General features: G+C 57.1%; 4 protein-coding genes across 4 annotated transcripts; 1 reads left to right on the top strand and 3 right to left on the bottom strand.

The window, feature by feature from the left end:
* Positions 1-251: 251 nt before the first annotated feature.
* Positions 252-2,405, bottom strand: CTHT_0067110 (uncharacterized protein; the record flags this gene model as incomplete). The annotated part of the gene is made up of 3 exons (XM_006696941.1): positions 252-1,636; positions 1,704-1,950; positions 2,061-2,405. 3 exons carry the CDS (start codon positions 2,403-2,405, stop codon positions 252-254), a joined length of 1,977 nt encoding a protein of 658 aa, XP_006697004.1.
* A 713-nt stretch (positions 2,406-3,118) lies between these two features.
* On the bottom strand, positions 3,119-6,414 carry CTHT_0067100 (alpha-mannosidase-like protein; the record flags this gene model as incomplete). The annotated part of the gene is made up of 2 exons (XM_006696940.1): positions 3,119-4,465; positions 4,522-6,414. The coding sequence occupies 2 exons, from the start codon at positions 6,412-6,414 to the stop codon at positions 3,119-3,121; spliced, it is 3,240 nt and encodes a 1,079-aa protein (XP_006697003.1).
* Positions 6,415-7,784: 1,370 nt separating this feature from the next.
* On the bottom strand, positions 7,785-9,128 carry CTHT_0067090 (uncharacterized protein; the record flags this gene model as incomplete). The annotated part of the gene is made up of 1 exon (XM_006696939.1): positions 7,785-9,128. The coding sequence occupies one exon, from the start codon at positions 9,126-9,128 to the stop codon at positions 7,785-7,787; it is 1,344 nt and encodes a 447-aa protein (XP_006697002.1).
* A 4,222-nt stretch (positions 9,129-13,350) lies between these two features.
* CTHT_0067080 (putative mismatched DNA binding protein) lies at positions 13,351-17,327 on the top strand (the record flags this gene model as incomplete). Its single annotated transcript, XM_006696938.1, has 3 exons — positions 13,351-14,172; positions 14,339-15,311; positions 15,367-17,327. 3 exons carry the CDS (start codon positions 13,351-13,353, stop codon positions 17,325-17,327), a joined length of 3,756 nt encoding a protein of 1,251 aa, XP_006697001.1.
* Between the last annotated feature and the right edge of the window lie 365 nt (positions 17,328-17,692).

The raw sequence follows: 17,692 nt of genomic DNA, 5'->3' as shown, positions 1-17,692 counted from the left end.
AAAGTGAAGTATGAACCCACCCTTCACCCAAACAAAGTAAAAAGTTAAAGTAACAAGTAAGAGCAGGTAAGTAGGTACGTAGTGGTATTGACAGGCTGGTGCAAGAATCAACACAATCTCGGTATGTAGGTGGATAGGTAAAGAGGTAGAAGTTGGCAGGTAGGTGTGCGTGTGTGTGTGTGTGTGTGTGTGTCAGTAAAACTCCTTTATTTCGGAGCTCTGTCGGATCCATTACCAGATCAACAAGTAATTCAAGAGCGTCTGCGCCTCTTAGATGCACCCACAGCATCGCTGTCATTATTCTCCTCCTTCTGCTCAGCCCTCCTCTTCTTGTTATGACTCTGACTCCGCGTTAGCCTGATCTCCTTAAGGTTCTCATCCTCCAGCATGTCTTTTGGTAACGCAAATTCGGTTTCGCGCACATCAGGGAGGGCATGGCCCCAGGCAAGGATCTTTTCGCTGGAGCGGGTCGTGCGACGGGTAGGTCTTGAGGTAGTGGACGTAGAGGTAGTAGAGGGATGGAAGGCATGTCTAGCGAGAGCGGCATCGCGCTGTGCGCGGGAGGTGAAGAAGGAAGTAAGTTCTTTAGTAGACTTAGAAGAGGACGCTTCTTTGTCGCCCTTGTTGTTATCAGCGGTCTTCTTTTTGGGCTTGGCAGAAGAAGCGCCTGTGGCGGGGGCGGTGGTAGGGACGGAAGCAGATCTGTTCTTATTCTGAGCGGTGGCAGCGGAGACGGGGCGTTTGGAGGGACCGACGGTCTTTTTGCATCGGGAGGATGACGAGGCTGAGGTAGTAGTGGCGGTACGCTTGCCCTTGGCGCTCTTTGTTCTTCTCTTGGCCGCCGCAGCAGCCAGGGCCTCTTCGCGGAGCTGTTTCTCCACGTCCGCATCGTCGTGGTCGTCTAGGTCGGGCGGCTTGCCCTTAAACGCAGCCGGCTCTTCGTAGACGCCAGAACCATCGTCGGAGTCGGAGTCGAATTCGCTGTCGGGGACCTCTTGGTCCTCTTCGTCGTTGTCGACTTCGCGCGATTTGCTGGCCCTAGCCGACTTCTTCTTGCTCTTCTCTGGCTGTGACTTCTTCTCCTCCTTCTCCTTGTCGTGTTGCGGGGACTCGACGGATCCGGCAGCAGCCGCCTGCTGCGCGGCCGCCTTGTCCTTCTCCATCTGCTTTCGGCGCTTCTCCTCGGCGGTCCAGCGCTTGAACTTATCGAGAATCGCCTGGCACCCCGAGATGAAGTATTCGCGCGCGGGCTCGTATTGCCGGCGCTTGGCCTCGGTCGTCGGCCCGTGGACGCCCAGAATGCGCAGCCATTCCGGGCCCTGCAGTCCCTCCAGCAGCCGGACCACCTGCTCCTTCTCATGCTTTGCTCGGCCCTTCTCAGTGTTCCGGATCGAGCGCTCCTGACGCTCGGCCCGCTTGTGAGGGAGCTCGAACAGTGAATCGGGGAGGGGGTCGTCCTTCTCAGTAAGGTTGTGGCTGACCTTGCTGTTGAGGAAGCTGAAGTCGATGACTTGCGAATCCCACAAATCGGTGAAGAGGTGGTCTCCGAAGCTCATGACGGGGTACTTGTCGTAGGAGATCGGAGCTTGATTGGCCGCGGGCACGATGACGATGGGAGTCTCAAGGTTGAGCAGGTCTGATACCAACTTGTCAGCGCCAATAGAGGCTAAAATTTGGACTCTGATGACGAAAGCAACACTTACGTTCTTCCTTTGGATCATTCCCAATGATCTCGTCGTACTCGGGAAAGTAGTTGGACAACTCCGACTTGAGACGAGTGCTCTCCTGCGAGCGGAGCTTTCGTCCAGTCCCCTGCTCGGGAACGCCCCCCACGGCGGCGGCAGTGTCAGCCGAGCTAGGCTGAAGCCGGCTGAGCTCTGCCTTCAACCCATTGGCGACCTTTGTCTGGTGTTTTGTGCGGCCTTGCGGCCGTTGCTGCTGTTGTTGGATCTGCTGGTGGTAGCACGAGTCAGTGACACCGGACGTAGGCGAAGACGAAAAGGACCCGCCAGTTGTTGACGGTCTGACGGCCGTGCGTGGCGGCCCGACAGGCAACTTACCTCGGCGGCACCACCATCTCTGCTGTTGCTGCTGCTGTTGCTGCTGCTGCTGTTGCTGGCGACGGAGGAGGTGGTCGGACGAGAAGGCGGCGGCGGCGGCGGCGGCAACGGCTTCGTGGGGAATTCGACGGCAATCCCCAAACGCGGCTTCTTCGCGACGACAGTGTCCCTGTCGCCATGGTCGGTAAAGTCTCTTGCCCGCTTCGCACGGGCGAGCTGCTGCTGCTGCTGCTGCTGCTGCTGTACTGGTTGTTGCTGCTGCTGTGAGGGCGCGGCCGGCTCCTTCGCGCGCCTCTCGGCCCGGCGCGATCGCGTTGCGGCTGCGGCGGCGGTCGCCATGGCCATTGCGGTAGCCGACGAAAAATTGATGAAAAAAAAGAAGAAAAGAAAATATAAGAGAGAAGAGCGAGCCGTCGATGAAGTTGAAAAAAAAAATTCCGTCGACGCAGCCGATTTCCAAGCTGCTCGCACTGCTGGCGCTCGGTTGTTGGGAAGCTTCCGTCGCTTGGCGCTGGGGCGCTGAATCCGCTGAATGGCGCTGTGCAGCAGTGCTTCTTGACTGGGGAAGTTTCGCAGCGTAAAGGGGCTCGCGCTGGGAAAAGGGATGGCAAGGGGCACCAAAATTACGCCTGCACATGAAAACGGAGGACACGGCCGGCACATCGCAATTGCATTCAGAAAATTCTCACAACGCGCACTACGATTACTTTGTTTAATGCTTGGGCAATTGCCCATGTTCCTTCCTGCTATTGTGGGCTTGCTCACTCCTTTCAAGTTCACGTCTGTGATCTCGCGCTGGGGATATCTGGGAGTGGCGCGCATTTGGCTCCTTTTGACGGTTAGGGGAAAACCCTAACCCTAACCCTTGATTCAAAGCTTAGGTAATCCGTAAACGGCGTACAACCCTACAATGAAAGACTTCATTTCCTCTCAATTTTCACTCCTCCCAAGGTCCCTCCTCCATCGACGACGTCAAGACTTCGAAGAATACCAATATGCTCCGTTCAGTCAATTCCAGCAGAAAATGCTGCTCAAAGCTCAATAAGGCCCTTTCGTAACTAAGCCAACACCAACCGATAAGACGCCACCTCGAAAGGCCTCAGCTCCACCGTGAACCGTCCATTCTCCCACGGCACCACCTCGAGATCATCCTCGAGCAAATTAACCTTGCACACCTTCTTGAGTGGCCAGGTGGTCACAACCGTACCTCTCGCCAAACCACCTAAGCTATCATACATCCGCAGAATGACACTCTGTCCCTTGCGCGCAGGCAGCTCGCCGCGCGACACATCCTCGTCGTCCTCGCCGCGCTTGACTGTGTCGAGCACGATGGCCGGGCTCGAGTCGGGTGTGAGCCAGACCGGCGGGGGCGCGGCCACGAGGGCAGCCGCGTCGGGTGAGGAGTATAGCTTGGTCGGGTTGTTGAACTCGAAGGCCTTGCGGATTGTGACGTGAGAGAGCGAACCCTGATGGGGGAGGATCGCCCAACGAATATGGTGCGTGCCCATGTCGGCATGGGCATCGGGCGCCTTGGGGCTGCGCAGCAGCGAGAGACGCATGGTCTGGCCGGCGGTAGCAAAGCCGTACTTGGAGTCGTTGAGGATGGACACGCCGTAGCCGTACTCAGACAGATCGGCCCAGCGGTGGGCGCACACCTCGAACTTGGCCATGTCCCAGCTGGTGTTGTAGTGCGTCGGGCGACGAACGATGCCAAACGCCGTCTCGTAGCTCGCCTCCGTGTTGCGCACGTCGACGGGGAACTCGACCTTGAGGAATTTCATGGTCTCGTGCCAGTCGACCTTGCTCTGCACCTCGACCCACGACTGCTCGCCCTCGACAGCACCATTGAGCGCGATAATGGTCTGGATATGGCTCTTGTCGCTGACCTTGGTGCGGGTGACGACGCTGACGCGATGGGGGGTGTTTTCATGCACCTCGGTTTCGCCCGACGGGAGCTCCTTACGGGTGTCGAGGTGGTAGACTTCCACGTCCCAAGCCTGCCAGTATAGAGGCTTGTCATCGAAGATGACGTACTGGTTCGCCTTCTGGCCCTTGGGAATCACCTCGCGATTGGCCTGCTTATCGTAGAGCGACGTGATGACGCCCTTCTCGACATGGACTCTGAGCTGGCTATTCTCTAGCACAAAGGCGCCCTTCGTTACCTGGCGAAGGGTCACCAGCGGCTTGGTCGTCTCCAGCTTCTGCAGCTTCAGGAACGGGCCTGTTCCGTGAGCAACGGCAGCCTCCTTCTCAGAGATCTTGACCAGCTCCCGGCGAGGCCACGGGAGGGTGTTCAGCGCAACCGTGTTGGTCGTGGACATGTGGTTCAAGGCAGGCTCAAGTCCAAGGACCTGAGACACGCCTTTCATGATCTTCTCCGCCGTGCTAAAGACGTCGGCGTACATCTGGCCAATAGTTAGTATGCGCTTATTCAGCATTTCGAACCAACCTAGGTGCTCACCTGATCCGACTCCCGATACGCCATCTCAATCGAGCTACCGGGCAGACAATCGTGGAATTGGCAGAGCAGAACATTCTCCCACATGGCATCAAACTCCTCCTTTGGATACTTGTAGCTCTTATCCTGCACTGACGCAATCGTCGCCAACAGCTCCAGATCCCTCAGCTTAGCCTCCGCCCTCCGATTATTCTTCTTGTTCTTCGCTTGCGTGGTGTACGTGCCGCGATGCAGCTCAAAGTACAGCTCCCCATACCACGTCACGAACGTATCAGCCTTCCTCTCAAGCCGATCAAAGAAATCATCAACCGAGCTGCCCATGTGCACGCGCGGCAGCAAACCAACCGTGTCGCTGATGCCACGGCATCGGCGTAACTTCTCGATCTGCACCCAGGTCGGACCACCACCGCCGTCACCCTTGCCGAAGACGAGCAGCGACGTGTTGTCCTGGTCTAAAGACTTGTGCTGCGACATGCTGCGCTTGACGTCACCGAAGTGTGCCTCGGCCGTGTACGTCTCGGATGGGGGCATGTGGCAGATGACCTGCGAGCCGTCGAGGGCTACCCAGTTGAACGTGGTGTGCGGGAAGCGGTTGATGTTGTTCCAGCTGAGCTTCTGCGTCAGAAAGCGCGTCATGCCGGCCAGACGGCAGAGCTGCGGCAGCTGCGCCGAGTAGCCAAAGGTGTCTGGTAGCCAGAAGGTCTTGCAGCGCTTGCCGAAGTTACTCTCGTAGAAGCGCTGGCCGTACAGGAACTGACGGACGAGTGACTCGCCGCTGGGCATGTTGGTGTCGTGCTCGACCCAGCTGCCGCCGATGGGATGGAAGCGGCCCTCGGCAACCTTCTTCTTGACACGCTCAAAGGCATAGGGATACAGCTGCTTGAGCCACTTGTATTGCTGAGCCTGAGAGCAGACAAAGTTGAGCTCCGGATAGCGGTCCATCAGATCGCACTGGCTCGACCACGACCGGACGACCTTGCGCTTCGTCTCGGCGAACGGCCACAACCAGCAGCTGTCGATATGGCAGTGACCAATGGCATAGACGAGCGGCTCCTTGCCGCTGTTGTACACATTGGGCGAGTCGACGTTCGGGCCCAGGTACTGCTCAGCAATCTTCCGGCACTTCTTGAGTGACTCGCGGTTCCCAAGCTCAAAGGCCTCAATGATCTCATTGCAGACTTGAAGCGCCTTATGGGACTCCCACGAGTCCCCAGGAAACTCCCTAGCCGCGTCCTGGAGAATCCATATGTCGATCCAGAGCTGGCGGGCGTCGGGATCAATGGCCACGATCTCGGCCTTGTCCAAACGGAAGTACTTGTTGGGGTCGGGAGGTTGGATAGAATCACCACCAGGGGCGTTGCCGAACATGCGGTTGCAGGCCATCTCAATGTAGATAGTATGCTCTTTACCGTCACGAAACGAGTCTGGCAGGATCCATTCCACACGCTCGCCGCCGCCCGTCAGGCCCTGCAGCGGCTTCCCGTCCTCTGACCAGACGAGGCCCTCGCTGTTAGAGTCCCAATGGAACTCGAGAAGTCTCTTGTTCTGGAGATGCTCGGGGACCGTGAGGACGACACGGAACCAGTGGGTTGTCCACGACGGGCCGAACCACTCGCCGACATTGGTCTTGACGAATTGATTGGAGACAGCCTCCTCGAAGGATGGACGGGTCTGGCCTGGGGCATGCCACACCCAGAGTTGGACGTGCGGTTCCCCGGAGACACTGTCCTCCTTCATCATGGCGCGCAGGTTCTGGTGCTCATACTGTCCGCCGTTATAGAACTGAGCAATCCGGTCCTTGTAGATGTGGCTGATCAGCTGGCCGACTGGTTTGGGTGCCCGTAGGGGATAGTCGTTGGGCCTGGGGCCCTTCACGTCGAAGGTCTCGCCACCCATTGTGTTGTTTTCAAGAGCAGTCACGGGAGTAGAGGGATGGAAAACGGGAGTATATTGAGGAAGTTGTAGAGGTAAGAAGGAAGAGCAGAGAGGCAATGATCACCGAAGGAGAATTGAGGATCGAAGCTGATGATACAAAAACCCTCTTGCGTCAGAGCTTGAGGGGCTGGTCACTAACAAGTAGGTAGCTTAATGGAGGTAGTTTGAAGGACTCGAGGATGTAAGAAACAGCGAGCGAGAGGTTGGAGGGTTACGGCAAAATATCAGATGGAGGACGGGGCTTGACATCAAGACGCGGATCTGAAGTGACACAAAGCCAAACTGGGGGACCAGGAAGACCAATGAAGTCAATGAACTCGGATGGATTGGAGAATTGGAGGACAGGACGGAGGGTACCTGGCCTGGGGTTGGTTGGACGGATGCAGCTGCCGCTGCTGGTCACGGGATTGCTGGAGGAGGAGCAGGCGGGCAGCGACTTGGCAAGCTGGCAAGGCGAACTTCCCAAACCAGCAGAAAGCGGGGAGGGCTTGGCTCCCCGCATTCTCCACACATGGTCTGGCCAATCAGAGGAAGGCGGTGAGAGGATGAACCCTCGCTTTTCTGCAACTCCAACGACCCGAGTTCATGATGTTTTCTTGACTTCGGCAGACCGTGAGATGAGAGAGCCTTGTAACCGCACGAGTGGGCCACCGAAATGAGATGTCTCTCATTAATGTATGATACGGGATGAATTGAAGTAAGTAAAAAAACGGACACAAACAACATGTGTCTCTGTCATGGGATGTGTTGTTTCAACGGGATCCGCGCCGAGTCTGTTACCCAAGGCTGATATGAGTGATCAGGCACTGTTACATCTCCCCGCGCTACCGCTCACAACCAGATCTCATCCCATCATCATATATACACGGGATGAGTTGCTCAAAATGAGTTAGTGCGACCTCAAGAGCCGCAAGTGCGGCCTCGGCAACTCACGGTGAGATGAAATCTGCGTCTACGATCTCATGAACGGCCGAAACGACGGGAAAGCAATCCAAGTCAAGCACAGATCACCACGGGACCACGGTATGAAGGAGCAAGTGAAGGAGAGCGGTAAATCAAGTCTATATGCCACGATTAACAAATCCTACTTGCAAGATAAGGGGCGCATTGCTGGCGAACTCTATCACCAGGAGCCTGAGGTATGTATCCGAGCTGCAAAACATTACCCCGACATGATGGAAAACCCCAGACGAGAAATATCCAAAGACCAGAACGCCGCCAGAAGCCAGAGATCCAATCAGTTGCCCAGGAAAGATACTTGGAACAAACAACGAAACCCAACCCATGCAAACAGTGAAGAAAAACCCGTACCCGTCCATCCAAGATATCCGTCATGAAACCGAACTCCGCGACCGCTTGCGGCTACCCTTCGTCGTGCCGATCTGAGCCGCCTTAGAGGCAGTCTCATCAGCCTTCCCATCTCTGCCAGCACCGCGGCCTCGGCGTTGGTCCTCGTAGTAGTCATCATAATCATTATACCCATCATCGTCCTCCGCGTCATCCTCATCGTCATATTCCTCCTCCTCATCATCATCATCCTCCTCCTCCTCTTCCTCCCCCGGATCTTCTTCTCCCAGCTCTGGCTCATCCTCATAATCCATCAGCTCATAATCGCTCTCCTCACTATCGCTGCTCTCGCTCTCCGGATCAAACGACAGCACCCCCAACAGCGGCACATCAATCCGCGCCAGATGACTCTTAATCAAGTTATCCGCCACATTATACAACTGACTATCCTTATCCTCCCCCCTTTCCCGATCAATATCAAACTCCCTTTCCTCCTGATCCGCAGGCAGCTCCGGGCTCCTCCTAGCCGCCGCGCTCCCCGCCTGTGACGCATTCTCCTCCCCAGTCGGTACACTCATCACCCACCGTCTCACCCTCTCCCCCTTACTCATCCCGCGTCCACTCTCCCTCTCGCGGATCGCCTCCCTCGCCCGCTGTGCCAACCCCCGTTTAAACGCTTTCCTCTGCTTCCGCCGCTTGCGCTGGATGCGGTCACGGATGTACCACGCCACGATGACCGTCGCGGCCTGCATCATCTCCTGGCACTTTTGGCGCTGAGCGTTGGCCCAAGCCTGGCACCGCTGTTGCTGGAAGTTGGCAACCGCCTGGCACCGCTGCTGGTAGTAGCTTGCGATGCGGGAGGCCATAGCGATGTAGCGGGGGTCAACGGCTGTGGCAGCGGCGGCGGCTGCTGCTGCCGCCGCGGAGGGGTCCATGGTTGTGTTACTGGCGGGGTCTGGGCCGAGGGGCGAGGGCGGTGGGGGTTTAGAGGTTGAGCAGGAGGCGGCTTGGGGGTTTTGTGAAGAGGCGGCGGCTGCTGCGGCTGCGCAAGGGCATGCTGTCGGGGATGGCTGGGGACCTGGGTGAGGAGAAGGTTGTCTCTGCTGAGGCGTGGTTTGCTTCTGCGTCGTCTGAGGCTGGAGGGGTGACGGATGAGGAGAAGAAAACGTCGACTTTTCTTGATGAGGGGGATGATGGAAATATGCTGCGGCGGCGGCGGCAGCCGCGACGTGGTTGGGATGATGGGCTGCCAGAGGCGAGAAAGGGTTCGGGAATGGCGTGGTAGTATGAGGCGGTGGCGGCGTTGGCCCCTTCATGAACATTTGGAAGTCTGGCGGCGGAGTGACGGGGATCTGAGCTTGGAAGGGTAATGGTATAGAGGTTGCCATGCTGTTGCTCTGACTCTCTGGTGGGTGGAGGAGGTGGTTATGCGGGAAATAGTACGTCGTGGTTAGGTGGGTGGGCGAAGGGAATCGAATCGGAGACAAGTGCCCGGCGGGTGGATACTTTGGCTCCGGGACGGGGTTACTCGGCTTCGGGCCAACGTTCAAGCTTGGGTGTTGGCTGATCAACGGAGTAGCGTTGGATTTAGGGTCACAGACGGGTTAGATGGGAGCAAAGTGGGCGATGTATGCGTCTGTCTGCTGTGGGTGGCGGACCAAGGCGTAATATGTGTGTCTTCTGTGTTGTCTCTGTGTTCGCAGGAGGCTAAGGGAGGTCGTCCACAAACTTTCTAGGGCAGCAGATCGACCAGAATTATGGGCAATAGATGGAAACGGGATCCAGGAAAGAACAGGGGTGGGAGAGGGGGTGTGAGTGCGAGACAGACTTCTTTATAGCAGGCCGGGGCTGGAATTGGAAACTGGAAACAGCCGAAGCGAAGGAGCTTACTCGCAGCAACGGCTTAGATAGGGAACGCCCCGGAGGGGAAGAGGGAGGAAGGAGGAAGAAGGTAAGGGGGGGGGGGGTAAGAAGGGCAGAAGCACGTTGGTAGGTCAGTGGTAAGTTGGTTGCTGTGCCTGTTCGTAGATTAAGTGGTGGGCAGTGTGGGTTCACCAGCATGGCAATGGGCAGCCCATCCAGCCCATCAGGACCAACATGGCAGCACCAGACAACACCAGACTAGACAGATCAGACAGGCCAAACTTCGGAACCTGACGACTAACGAGATGGGCTACTGGCATGAAAGCATGGGGCCGGGCATGTAGCTGGCAGGGACGGGGCCGGGAGTCAGCATCCATATGGTGCAGCATATGGGCACAGAACGGCGCAGAATGGCATCCGACTGACATGTTCCCAATGCCCATCACCAGCATCGTGGCACCCACCACGCACTCACGCACTCGCGCACTCCCGGCATCACGGCATTCCAGCGCACCGCCGGCGATATCCTGACCCTGACCGCCAAGTCAGACATCCGACATCAGGGGAATGTACGGCAGAAACGCAGAACACGCATGGGAGATCATGGAGCCCATGGCGTCGTCGGCATCGAGATGGGCTCCACAAACAAGGAGTCACGGACCCAGCACGGCAACGGCAATGGCAAGTTTTGGCAACCAGCTCATCAGCCATTATCAGCTTGCGGTGATGAACTACACAATCGATGATGACGATGGAATGGAGCGGAAGCATCGCTCGGCTGGCTGGGGTCCTGCGTTCGAACTTTGGAGGGGGAGGAGCCGGCCTATCCTCGATCCAGAGCTGGGGCGTGCCCGGAGCGGGGAGTAGCCGTTCGATTTGGCTCTCTTGCCCTTTCTGCGCTACTGTTTTTGCTCCGTAGTGCATCCGTAGCGGGCAGCGAGGCATCTAAGCGGGAGGGGTGAGGGGCGCAAAATGGCCTGAGACGGGGCCGGAAAAGGTGGGCAATGATGGCAGAACGAGCGCAAACGGGGCGCAAATCGGTCGATGGCGACGTGCAGATTGGCGCACGACTGGCAGATGGGCAGGGTTGCCCCTAATGGGCGAGCAAATGGCCCACGGCGGCGTACCCAGGCTGAGAGCAAGATCGGGCCACTCTTGGGCCGACTTGGATCATGCCAGTCGAGGCGCCGCGATATAATTGGTCACCGCCAGCCCTGCCCCATCCCGCCCCATCCTGCCCAGAACCTGCCCCATGTTGCTGCCCGCCGGGTGCCGCTTGCGCGTCGGTTTGGCTTCGACTGGGATTGGGGGCCCTTGCGGTCTTGGTGCGCCACCCTCGGCTGGTACGTACCGGATGCCGACACCTCATCCACGCCATCCATCCTGCTCACTGGCATCCTTAATCCGCGGCGCAGGCAACGTCCTGTTGCACCTGTAAACCGCCATCCATAGGGATTATGCAGTGTCGCAGTCGCACTTAATCTACGTATCTGATCAAGCAAATCTAGACTCTCACTCCAGGCCTTACGGTGAAGGTACGGATCCGTAGGCAGGCGTGTTGATGCCGCCACAATGGTTGACGCTGGATGGCTGGATACCAAAGATACCAACCCAAACATGGACACGCGGATGGCATAGATGGATGCATCGATCGATAGCTGGAGCAATGGCGTGCCAGCACATCGAATCGCTTCTTTTCCCGCTCGTCCAGCATCGCCATCGCATCGGTTCGCATCGACGTATGCCTATCTCCCATCTCCATCCGCATCAGACACCCAGTTTACCCATGCGTCGTCCACATCGCATCGCATCAACCTGAGGAGATGGCAGACAGGCAGGCCACCGCGGAGCCAGATAGCCGGTCCTCCATCACCTGCCTGCCGCCCAGCCCAACCCGCACGATGCGTCGGATCTGTGATTTCACTTCCAATCTGACTGCAGACCCAGCCTGATCTTGCATTGGACAGTTGTTATGTCTGTCACCACTGTTGTGTGTAGTAGTATAGGCATCATTGCATCACTGCCTTCCCCTTCCCCCTCACAAGCACGAGTCAAAGGGGGAAAGGGCAGGTTGAGATGACGACGGCAGATTGCCAGCACACAATAGTGGACTTGCCAGTCGTGACGGCGCAATTAACATCGACCCATCGCGCCCAGATTTCTGCCATCATCGGTTTGGCCATCGGGAGTCCATGGGGCGGTTTTTGCGCGACGCGCCGCCGTGTCATACACGATTCAACGCCAAATCGACACGAAATAGACAATGAATACACCTCGCGCTGCGCGTTCGGTCACGTCGGTCATATTCACGGGCATGTAGTCGTGTATCTGCCGGCCACGTCGGCATTATATCAATCATTAGTCACGTCGTCATGCTGTATGCTGTGCGTGCTGTGTGGACATTGAAATCCCTTTCCCCGTTTGGGCGCCAATCTCGAGACTCATCTCATGTATCACCACCATTGTCCTTGGCTTCCTTGCTGGCAAGGCTGCGAATACTGGGGAAAAAAAAAGGAAAAAAAAATTTCAAAACCTCTGGAACTGCCGGAACGGAATCAGCCATCCACTGTCGTTCGTCATCTGCTTACTGTGTTGAGGTTTGACTGGCGCGTTTTCCTCGGGACGCATGATCCGTGCAACATTTTTTGGAAGATGCCGACTTCGCTCGCAGCAACCTGTCGATCGAGATGATAAATGGGCCCATGGCCCCATTGTCTCATCTGGGAACTAGCCTGATGCGGCAGTGCGCTTCAACGGTGGGACAGGGACCCAGGGCCCGCGACACAGCCCAACCAGCCGGCCCTGGAACCTTTCTTTTTTTCTTCCTGGGACTCCCGTCGTCGTTGCTGTCGCTGTCGCTGGAAGTGACAGCCAACTTGCGGTGTTGCCGTGGTACATAGCTTGATGGTTGGCCAAAGCTCTTGGGACCTTTGCTTTGGGAACCTGGGCCGGCTGCGCCGGGCGGCAGGTGGCACGGCTGGATAGGGCTGAGGGGTACCACATTTGTCATTTGATATGACACAGCAGCGCCGCCCGCACGATACAGCTGGATTCTATCTAGTAATACACAAAACCTAGTAGGAGCGGAACTTCTCTCGGAGCTGGAGCCGCGGGCAAGTAAAGTGACACCAAAATAGTCTTATTGTAGGCTCTGTAGCGGCCAGGGCGAAAAGTTGAGATCCGTCCAAAATGGAGCAAAAGAAGCTTGTCGCTAGCGCAAGCCTCGAAGCCCCAAGAGCCCCAGGTGCAAAAGACGCTAAGGCCAACTTGGGGCCTTGGTGTGGAGCCTCCCGCACCAGCCAAGCGCCAAGCTTGCAGTTCCCACCGTTTGAAGTTCCCAGTTCGCTGGTTCATGTGGCTCTTTTTTTGAGAGGTGAGGTGTGGCTCGTTGTGAACAGTTGTGGATCCCTTGCCTGCAAAGAAGAGGTCCCGACGATTTTTCGAAGTCACGTTGTGCGACTCGTGAGAGAGTGAGACAAGCGAGACAGCGGAGACCTTCGAAACCTCGAGATTTCGTGGACGCGTCTGCCCACAGCAGTTCCGCGCTTGCATCTCGTGTCTCCAGACCCCTCGGCCCTGGGGCAATTTCCCGAGCGACCAGACAAGGAAAAGGACCTTTTTTTTTTTTTCGACGATCCGGCATCCCAGATCCGAGCACCCCGGGATAATTTGCGAAAAAAAAAAAAGGTCCTAGCAGCCCAGCAGCACCAGAAGGAAAGAAAAGGGACAAAGAACAGGCCATAATTGATGCTCGCCGCGCGCCCACCACCCGTCGCTCGTCTGCGCATCTCCTGCCCTTTCTCGCATGCCCGTGCTGCGCACCCGATCCCATCCTCGATATCCGCCACCGTCGGTCAGTCAGGTCTTCGGAATGTAACCACTGCGCTGACATCGCGGGCATCATTGCGGTCCTTCTCTGGGAAGGCACCTTATGGTCGAGAGAGCGATGGGCATCGATATGGTGATGAGGGTCATGGATGCCGTGATGGCAGCGGCAGTCTGTTGGGTGTTGTCGGGAGTGGTGCTCATGACATCGTCGGCGCCTACCCCGCGTCGAGCTGTTGTCGATGCTACTACTCCACGGCGGGTCGTCATGCATTGTCGTCTTTTAATCTTGCTCGCCTGAGACGGAAGGTGCCGATGCTGGCCGCTGCGGCCACTATTTCCGACTCCCCAAGTCCACGTCACCAGGTCATCCAGGTCAATCAGACTCAAGTCCGCGGCAAGAAGACGCGCACGACTGTTAAGCTGGAGGACCTGCCCCAAGGCATGGTCGAACCGCCGTCAGCGGCATCAGAGACCTCTTCTTCATCAGCCCAGAAGCAGCCTCAGTCGCAGTCGCAAAAGCAAAAACCACAGCCTCTGCCGCCCCTGGAGTTGGAGGAAGAGCCCTCATATCCGGTAGTGGTGCTGCAGGCGCGCCGAAACATGCAAAAATTTGACAACTGCGTCCTGCTGACCCGCGTCGGCGGCTTTTACGAGCTGTACTTTGAGCAGGCTGAGGAGTATGGACCGCTGCTCAACATCAAGGTAGCCCAGAAGAAGACCAATGCCGGGCCTGTGTCCATGGTAATGCCGCCCGTCTGTTCCTGTTCCTTGTGCTCTACTCTGCTCTACTCTGCTCTGCTCTGCTTTGCTTTGCTTTGCTTGCAAACATTATGATGATTTGCCTTGGAATTTCCCTAGAGTTAAGAGTCAAGTCAAGTCCTGATGTGTTGATCTTCTCTCCTTGTAGGCAGGCTTCCCCTTTTACCAGCTGGATCGCTTCCTCAAGATCCTCGTCCAAGACCTGAATCGCCATGTAGCCATCGCCGAGGAGTTTCCCAACGACGTCTCGGGCAAGGTCAAGTCGGGTGGGTTGATGCACACTCGCCGGGTGACCCGTATCGTCACCCCCGGCACGCTGATCGATGAGAACTTCATGGATCCGTATGCCAACAATTATGTCATGGCCATCCATCTCTATCATGATTCGCCCGTCTCGGCCCTGTCGGATGATACTGAGAGCCGCCAAGCCGGGCAACACACCACCTCCAGGCCCCCCTTTGATGAGACTGGAACCGTGACACCTGCTGTTGGTGCCGCAGCTACCGCAGCTACCACTGCTGCCCCGACCCGTGTTGGCCTGGCCTGGCTGGATCTGTCGACGGGCCACTTCTTCACACAGACGACCACGCTAGCGTCCCTCTCCTCGGTCCTTTCGCGCGTCTCCCCCCGTGAGATCGTCCTCGACAAGGCGCTGGAGCCTGCTTATCGAGATCGGGACCAGCAGGATGCCCACCCCCTCTTTACTATCCTGCAAGAGGCCTCTTGTCTCCTGACCTATACCCCGGCCCCACCCCGGGAAGAGGCAGAGACTGAGGGGGAGGGGAAATCCGGCACCGGTCTTCGGGAGCAGCTCGCCGAGTGGGAACCGTACCTGGAGTCCGAGATCCCGGAGGCGACGGCGGACCAGTTTACGGATGTCGAGGTTCAGGCGGGTAGTTTGTTGCTGCATTATGTTCGGGACCGTCTCCAGGGGCTCAGCATGAAGCTGCAGCCGCCTGTGCGATATGAGACATCGAGCGTGATGATGATTGACAAGAATAGCATGCGGTCGCTGGAGATCAAGCAGACGCTTCGTGATGGAGTGTTCAAGGGGAGCTTGCTGCATGCTATTCGGCGGACTGTGACGCAGAGCGGTGCGAGGTTGTTGACTCAGTGGCTTAGTAAGACATTCTTCTGTGTCCTATACAGCGTCAACTGGTGTCGCTAACATCTTAGTAGGCGCTCCTTCGACCTCCCTTGAGGTCATCAACTTCCGCCAGGAGCTCGTAGCACGCTTCATCAATGATGAAGATCTACGCGATGCCATCATCACGCTGCTCCGACGCAGCCACGACTCTCAACGTCTGGTCCAGAAGTTTGCCCTTAACCGTGGCGACGCCGACGACCTGCTTCGTCTAGCCAACACGATCAGGGCAACAGAGGACATTGTCAACCTGCTCTCCTCGGCCGTCAAGAAGTCTTCCTCAGACTCTGGCGAAGGTGAAAGCCAAACCGACTGCCTTGCCCAACTAATCTCCCGCATCAGCCTCGACCAGCCCCTCAAGCTCGCCAAAAAGATCCGCGACGCTATCGACGAAGAGGGTCTCAACGCGCAGCACGAGATTGAGGACAACGAAGCCGGCGAGATGATAGCTCTCGCCCAAGAGATCGTCAAGACCGAAGGCACCCCGGAAGACAGCAACCTCCTCCCCAAAGCCGCCTCCTCCGTAACCCCCCCTAAAACAGCCAAATCCAAAAGCTCAACCAAACCACAATCCCTCCGCGACCACTATGACCCCGAAAAGGAATTCTTCATCATGAAACCCGGTGCCAGCACCGCCCTTACCCGCTTACACGCCGAGCTCGCCCAGCTCAAGCGCGACAAGGAAACCCTCACCGAGTCCCTCCGCACGCGCTTCAATGCCCCCTCGCTCACCCTCCGCTGGTCCCCAGGACTAGGACACATCTGCCACGTCAAGGGCAAAGACGCACGGTTACCCCCCAAATCCGTAGACGACCCCTCCCTTGAGGGCAGTGGTACTCCAGCAGGAGAACAACCCCGCACCCTCACGACCTCTCGCACCACCCGCTCCTTCCACCACCCCCAATGGACCTCACTCGGTGAAGCGCTGGACGCCGTCCGCACGCAAATCCGCACCGAAGAGTCGCGGGTGTTTGCCCTGCTCCGGGGGAGGGTGGTCAAGAATCTGGTGAAACTGCGGCGCAACGCGCTGGTGCTGGACGAGCTTGACATCACGACGTCTTTCGCCAAGCTGGCGACCGAACAAGGATGGGTCAGACCGACCTTGGATAATGGGACCAGGACGGTGATTATTGGGGGAAGACACCCTACTGTTGAGGGGGGGTTGGCTGAGCAGGGACGGACGTTCCAAAAGAATGACTGTTTGATTGGGGGCGGTACCGCAGTGACGCATCTTGTCCCCCCCCCGTCAGGTCTGGAAGACGACGTCGACACTGCAAAACTTACCTCCCCTCCCAACGCGCGCAACCCGCAACCCTCCCGCGTCTGGCTCATAACCGGCCCCAACATGGCCGGCAAATCGACCTTCCTGCGCCAAAACGCCCTCATCACAATTCTAGCCCAAGTAGGCTGCTACGTACCTGCCGACTACGCACACCTAGGCATCGTCGATGCGATCTACAGCCGGGTCGGCTCCGCTGACAACCTGTACCAGGATCAGAGCACATTCATGGTGGAGATGCTGGAGACGGCAGCAATCCTTCGACAAGCAACACCAAGGTCTTTCGTGATCATGGACGAGGTGGGCAGGGGCACGACGCCCGAAGACGGGACGGCTGTGGCGTTTGCCGCGTTACACCACTTGGTGACGGTGAACCGGTGCCGGGCGCTGTTTGCGACGCATTTTCATGATATTGTGGAGCTGGTTGCGAGGCACGGGCTGAGGGTTGAGGATGGTGGGCCGGATGGTGCGGTAGATATGTACTGCACCGACGTGGAGGAGGATGGACGCGGCGGGTTTGTCTACGTGCACAAGCTGCGTAAGGGAGTCAACCGACAGAGCCATGCGCTCAAGGTGGCGCGCCTGGCTGGGCTGCCTGAGCAGGCCATACGGGTGGCCCAGCAAATACTACAGGAGTCACCGAAACAGGAACAACACATGACACAGGACCAGGAGGATACTACGAAGTCGGAAACGACAGCAGTTGTGGGATAGATCTTGGGAATCATGGAAACATGAGAGGATCATCTGCAAGATTTGTCAGCATCGATACCCTTGTGTGTATGGTATTGCATGTAAACTAAAGGACAAGGATAAAGAAACATGTCTCATCCGATGGGTTTGTCATCAACGATAATCAGGGTTAAAAAGCTCTTTGATGTTCATGTAAAATAATCATCGACACGGAAGGGCACGAGAACGACCTGGAAAAAAAGGGAACAAGGAATACTAACCTGGAGGTCATCACGGGTATGAAAGACTTGCATGTACCGAAGGAAACCGTCATGAAATGAATGATCATCACACACAGATGCTTGATTGAGCCGCCAACAATCTATGTAGCCGAGGGAAATGTATTT

The sequence above is a fragment of the Thermochaetoides thermophila genome (genome assembly GCF_000221225.1).
Source record: "Thermochaetoides thermophila DSM 1495 unplaced genomic scaffold scf7180000011822, whole genome shotgun sequence".
Taxonomy (NCBI): Eukaryota; Fungi; Ascomycota; class Sordariomycetes; order Sordariales; family Chaetomiaceae; genus Thermochaetoides; species Thermochaetoides thermophila.
Note: the sequence above shows the minus strand (reverse complement) of the source record. Positions and strands in the feature narration are given on the sequence as shown.